A 5,914-nucleotide genomic window follows, 5' to 3' on the forward strand; every position below is an offset into this window, starting at 1 on the left:
GCCCCACAGCCTGTTTTGAAGGACAGGGACATTCACTGTCCTGGACACCGGCCACTCCACAGGCCAGATCCAAACCCAGCCAGCTTAATAGCAGAGTCAAAGCCAAGGAGCCAAGCAGGACCCAAGAACATCCCTTTCCCGTCCATCACTGCGCCCTGACCCTGTGGAAAACACATTTGGGACCTGCAGTACAAAAGGCCAAAGCTACAGCTGACAGCAGGAAGGAAGCAGGAAAAACTCCAGCATCACCGTCCGGAGCTCGGAGAGACCTTTGGAGATGCGTGGAGCCACACGACTCCAGCCAGGCTCGGGCCATGCTCACAGTGTGCCCACGGCTCCAGCAACACTCTCCAGACAGCAGCAGAGACAAAGCAGCTCCTTGGGTTGTAGGCTTGCTCTATCCCACAGGAACTTTCCCATCATAGGGGCTGTGATGCCACCCAGGGATTGCCCTTGAATCCACCTTGGTAGCACACAGGGAGCAAGTTTAGCCATTCCAGCATCCCCCACGCCCTGGCACGGAGCGGTGCCCCATGGACTGCCCCCAGCAGTGACTCTACTCAGAGAAGAAGCAAACACAACCACCCTGGAACCCGCCACCTCCTTTAATTCCCTGCCAGAAAAGCAGGGCCTAGACCAGCTCAAAAATTACAGGGTTGCAGCACCAGAAAAGCCTGTGTCACACAGCTGCTGGGAGCCCATGGAGGTCAATGCTGGTTGATCCAGTAGGCATCAGAAAATGGGAAATTTTTCTCCTGGAAGACCCCTGCCAGCCTCAGCAGGTGGGAAAGGAGCTGCCTTTACCATTCCTGTCCCCATGGGGCTCAGTCAAGGTGGGTCTGCAGGACCAGGACCTGCCTGTGGCTTGCATTCTGCCAGCTCCTGCCAGCCAGGAGCTGTATCCTGGTGAGGATATCCTGGTGCTGCTCACACCAGGGCTGAGCATCTCCACGGTGGGGGTTCCCAGGAGATTTGGGGCCGGCAACACTGCCACATCCCAAAGACAGTGGGATGTGCAGAGTAACCTGACCCCAAACCCACTGGCTCTGTGGGGACAAGGCGTTAGGGCCAGGCTCAGATCATGGAGACCCTGTTCTTGATGTAGACGTGGTACGGGTCACTGCGCTTGTCCACCTTCCTGGAGCGGGTGTAGCCCAGGATGAGGCTGCCCACCGTGACAGCGAAGAGCGTCATGACGAAGAGGATGTACATGTAGGCGTTGTCGTTCCGGCCGGGATGGCCGAGGCGGGTGCTCTGTGTAGCAGCAGCAGTGGTGGCAGAGCGGTCAGCGGGGCAGAGGATGACCCCCTGCAGTGTCTGGTTTAAGGTGTTAAGCATAGCCTGCAGGCTTAGGTGCCAGGTCTCCGTCTGGTTGTTCTCTTCCATGTCCTTCTCTAGGCTGCAGGAAAGGACAGGGAGACTCATAACAGGCTGCCCTCATCGTGGGGCAGCTCCCAGGATGATGGTCCTGCTGGATGCGACAGTGACCCCAAAAATGATCCCTGAAGCACCTCCTGTGCAACAAAGCAGGGCTGTCCAAAGCCTTTGCATTCCTGGCAGCCCCTGGTCCTGCTGGACGAAACAATGACCCCAAAATGATCCCTAAAGCACCTCCTCTACCACAGAGCAGGGCTGTCCAAACCCTTTGCATTCCTGGTAGCCCCCTCTTTAAATTTCACTCCTTCTACAGAGGGAATAAAGCTCCCGGGGCTCTGAGGCAGCTGCCTGACCCACTCTCGTGTGTCCTGTGAGGACAACGGAACAAAGCTGACCCGGGGGCCAGGACAGTTGGTTTCAAAGTCTGCTTTCCCTGGGAATGTGTGGGGATGGCAGGCACATATCCTGTACCCTTGCAGGGTGCAGAGCTGGCACAGCTCCCCACACACCCCTGTAGACACACACATATCAAGGGGTCACTGCCCTAAACCTCCCTTCCTAGGGGTCCCAGACCTCCTCTGACCTGCCTCCCTTTTGGACATTGTGCCCCTCTGCCAGCATCCCCTGGACCTCCATATGCCCCCTCTGTGCCCTTGTGCACCTTCCCTTGCCTGGGCCAGGAAGGGACACCAGGACACAGTCCCCCACGTGTGCTGTCCTTTGGGACATGCTGGCCCTACAAAACACTGTCACCCCCCCAGGCATCCACCCTTTTCCCTCCTGCTCCCAAGCACCAGCAGCTCTACCCCATGCACAGGCAGCTGATCCCCCCGAAAAAGGTCACCCCAAACTCAGTGTGCACCTCTCAGGATGAGACCCCAGAGGAGGAGGAAGGGGCTGAGCAGCCACGATGGGCTCAGATCTGGCTGCCTTCCTGACTTACAGAAAAGTTTGAAGCAGGAGGAGGCTGAACTTGAAAGATTTAGGGCAAGACCTGCAGTAGGATACCTGCAGATGGGATGCAGGATAGGGGGACCCACCTTAGGGAAGGTGTGGGGCCAGGAAGGGGAATGGGGGCCAGGAAGTAGGAAGGGAAGATCACACTCACCCGGGGTGCCCTCCCTGCCTGCGCTGCTGCCAGGCTGAGCCAGACTGAGCATCGCAGGCAGTGGGAAGGGATGCGGCCGGGCTGGGAGTGCCGCCAGTCTCCTCCCCTTCCCGGGCAGAGCCACCTGCCACAGCCACCCAGCCCCGCCACGGGCCACCAGCCCAACCCCATAGGTCCTTCCACGGCCCCCTCACCACAGCCAGATACCGGGGGGCCTTATGGGGCCGGGAGAGCTGGATTCTGCGTTTCCCCTCCGGCACACACTGCCGGTCACGTTTTCCTGTCCCTCCTCATCCGTCTGTCCCCGAGCCCTGACACTGGCACCAAGCCTGCCTGGGCACGTTCTTCCCTGCTCGCCATTCCCTCCCAGAGCTGAGCCTGCTCCATGAAATAGGATTTTCCTCTTTTTCCAGCCCCATTGCTCCCAGCTGCACCCTTGGTCCACCCAAAACCCTAAGGGCAGATGCAGAGAAACCCCAAGGCTTGTGAGGAAGAAAGAAGGCCCAGAGCAGTGGTGAGGGGCTGTGGGTGGGGGTCAGGTCTTGTTGGAGCAGGATGTGGGGACTTTAGTCTCAGGGGGCTTTCTTATCCCTGTCAATTAAAATCAGTTTATGATGCTGTGGCTGGGACAGCAATGTCAGAAGTGCCAACACGGACCCCAACAATGTCTCCTCCAGCACAGACCCAGGGGGAGCAGGTCCCCATCACCCAGCCGGGATCCTGCATGGTCCCACAGGGTCCATGACAGCCATAGTTTCTCCCCTCAGGCACCTTGACCCATCTCCCTCCTCCTCCTGCTTTTCCCACTGTATTCACATCATTCCAGTGGACTTTTAACCAGCATTTACAGCCATTTTCCACTCTCCCTGATCCCAGGGTGAGAATTTCTCTGGGTTCAGGGTGAGAAAAAGGTCATTATCATAAAGTCTTGAGGTAAATAAACTAGCAAAGGATTGGCAGCAAAAGTTCCAGCAACTCTCTTATATAAAATCTGCCTCTTTTTATCCATCAGCAAGGGAAGGATGTTCCTGTTCCTCTAGTCCAGCTGGCGCATGAGTGTTCACCCAAATTTTGGATTTTTGCCGGGAGAGCAGCAGGAAAAAAAACACAAAAGCACCTATTTGGGTATTTCCCCAGCAAGTGACACAGGGATGGTCTCAGCTGAAGGATGGAGTCCTAGGGGCCTGGGGAGAACAGCCCCAGAGGAGGTTTGGATGTTTAAGCAGCAGCCTAAACCTCTGTGCCACCATCCAGGCAGAGTCTACAGGCACAGGCACAAGAGCTCTTGTCTCACAACAAAGCCCCAGATGGCTGCCACGATGTCCATCAGCCATGCCGTGGCTTTGCCAAAACACCAGGCTAAGGCACCATGACAGTCCTAATCTCCTGAAAAGTCCAAGGTGCAGTCAAACACCTCCTGGAAGGAGTCGAGGAAGGGCTCCAGGACATGGTCGACGGTGATGTGCCGCCCCAACTCATGGCTCAGCGAGGTGACACCTTTCCCCTCCAGCCCGCAGGGGATGATGTGGTCAAACCAGGTGAGGTCAGTGCAGCAGTTCAGTGCCAGTCCATGCGAGGTGATGTGGTTGCCACAGTGCACACCTGCAGGGGCCAAAAGCACCCACCCATCAGCACCCATCACCAGGGATGTCCCAGTGTGAGATATTTAGTGACTACACTGTCCAGGTCACTATAAATATCCTCCCCTCCGCATGCTGTACTCCCCAATTCTGCCAGGGAAAACCCTAACCTAGAGGAAGGCTCCCCAATTTTGGAACAGATGGGGTGCATCCCCCAGCACCTCCCATTGCTGGAGTTTCCATGGGCTTGGGCACAGGGCTGTGCTGCAAAAGGGGGGTCTGGCCTGCAGGACCCCAAACCCAGGTGGCAGAGCCCAGCTGGGGGTGCTGGGCTGCAGAAAGGAGTGTAGGATGTGGGGCTGTGGAGGGGGACGGGGAAGGGGGCAGGGCTGGGGACCAGGCTGCAGGCACCCAGCCATGGGTGTAAGGGCCTAATAAGTGCAGGGTGCGAGGTGGGGTCGCCTTCCCTGGGCAGCTGTTCCAGTGTTCTGCCACCCTCCATGGAAAGGTTTTCCTCATGTTGAGGTGCTGTGTTTCAGTTTATGGCCACTGCCCCTTGTCCTGTCACTGGGCACCACTGAACAGCGCCTGGCACCATCCTCTGACACCCCTTGGAGATATTTGTATGGACTGATGAGATTCCCTCTCAGTCTTGTCTTCTCCAAACTAACCAGGCCCAGATCCCAGAGTCTCTTCGTAAGAGAGATGTTCCAGTCCTTCAGTCATCTTCTTGGCTTCCACTGCACCCTCTCCAGTCGCTTGTCTTTCTTGTACTGAGGAGCCCAGAACTGGACACAGATTTTTAATCCCAGTATCCCAGAACTGGGCACAGAAGGTATTTCTTCCCAATATCCCATCTAACCCTGCCCTCTGGCAGTGGGAAGCCATTCTCCCTTGTCCTGTCACTCCAGGCTCTTGCCCAAAGTCCCTCTCCTGCTTTCTTGAAGCCCCTTCAGGCACTGGAAGGAGCTCTAAGCTATCCCTGGAACCTTCTCTTCTCCAGGCTGAACACCCCCATCTCTCAGCTTGTCAGCAGAGAAGCGGTGCACACGTGCACACCCGCTCCCTGCCCCGCGTCCCCGCTCACCGATGGCACACAACTTGCTGTCGCCCATCCAGACTCCGGTGAAGGGCGGCGGGAGGGCGCGGGCGGCTCCCAGGCCGAGCCGGCGGCAGAGCCGCAGCACCAGCGCCTCCAGCCCGGCCACGTACCCGCGGAGCGGGAGGCGGCGGCGGCGCAGGTCGAGCACGGGGAAGGCGAGGAGCTGCCCGGGGCCGTGGAACGTGATGTGGCCGCCGCGCCGCGCCGCCACCAGCCCCGCGCCCGTCGCCCGCAGCGCCGCCGCCGCCGCCGCGTCCGGCGCGCCCCGCAAGCCCCACGTGTACACGGGGTGCGCCGGCTCGCTCAGCACCACGCTCTCCGCGGGCACCGCAGCCGGGCCCCGCACCGCGCTCTCCGCGGGCACCGCGCTGGCACCGCGCAAGGCAGCGGGGCAGCCCCGCCCCGCCCGGGCCCCAGCGGCGGGGACCGGGCCCCGCGCCGCCCGCGCCGCCGCCACGCAACGCTCCTGCACCCGCAGCGCCTCCGCGTACGGCACCGGCCCCAGCAGCAGCACCCGCACCGGGGCCCCGGACATGGCGACATAGGGACCGGCCCCCGCAGCCGCCGGGGCCGCCGGGAGCCGCCGGGCGGGGCGAGCGGACGGGATGGAGAGGAAGGAGGGAGAGAGGAGGGAGGGAGAGAGGGAGGGAGGGAGGGAGGGTAGCGTCGGAGGACGGTGAGGAGGGGATGGGGACAGCGACGGGCAGGCGGATGGGGACAGGCAGCGGGATGGGGACAGGAGGCAGG

At 60.0% G+C, this 5,914-nt stretch overlaps 2 protein-coding genes across 2 annotated transcripts; both read right to left on the bottom strand.

The window, feature by feature from the left end:
- Positions 1-589: 589 nt before the first annotated feature.
- Positions 590-2,765, bottom strand: KCNE3 (potassium voltage-gated channel subfamily E regulatory subunit 3). The gene is made up of 2 exons (XM_032680955.1): positions 2,486-2,765; positions 590-1,399 (listed from the first exon to the last, which is right to left on the bottom strand). Exon 2 carries the CDS (start codon positions 1,384-1,386, stop codon positions 1,075-1,077), a length of 312 nt encoding a protein of 103 aa, XP_032536846.1. The 5' UTR covers positions 1,387-1,399; positions 2,486-2,765; the 3' UTR covers positions 590-1,074.
- A 671-nt stretch (positions 2,766-3,436) lies between these two features.
- On the bottom strand, positions 3,437-5,702 carry LIPT2 (lipoyl(octanoyl) transferase 2). Its single transcript, XM_032679285.1, has 3 exons — positions 5,595-5,702; positions 5,153-5,519; positions 3,437-4,087 (listed from the first exon to the last, which is right to left on the bottom strand). Exons 1-3 carry the CDS (start codon positions 5,700-5,702, stop codon positions 3,864-3,866), a joined length of 699 nt encoding a protein of 232 aa, XP_032535176.1. The 3' UTR covers positions 3,437-3,863.
- Positions 5,703-5,914: the final 212 nt, after the last annotated feature.

Source organism: Chiroxiphia lanceolata, chromosome 2 (assembly GCF_009829145.1).
Source record: "Chiroxiphia lanceolata isolate bChiLan1 chromosome 2, bChiLan1.pri, whole genome shotgun sequence".
Lineage (NCBI taxonomy): Eukaryota > Metazoa > Chordata > Aves > Passeriformes > Pipridae > Chiroxiphia > Chiroxiphia lanceolata.

Coding starts and splice junctions, on each gene's coding strand:
- KCNE3 (XM_032680955.1), bottom strand. CDS start 1,386: ATGGAAGAGAACAACCAGACGGAGACCTGGCACCTAAGCCTGCAGGCT.
- LIPT2 (XM_032679285.1), bottom strand. CDS start 5,702: ATGTCCGGGGCCCCGGTGCGGGTGCTGCTGCTGGGGCCGGTGCCGTAC. Junction 5,520..5,594: donor CGCGGGCGGCGCGGGGCCCG/GTCCCCGCCGCT, acceptor GTGCCCGCGGAG/AGCGCGGTGCGGGGCCCGGC. Junction 4,088..5,152: donor CAGCAAGTTGTGTGCCATCG/GTGAGCGGGGAC, acceptor TGGCCCCTGCAG/GTGTGCACTGTGGCAACCAC.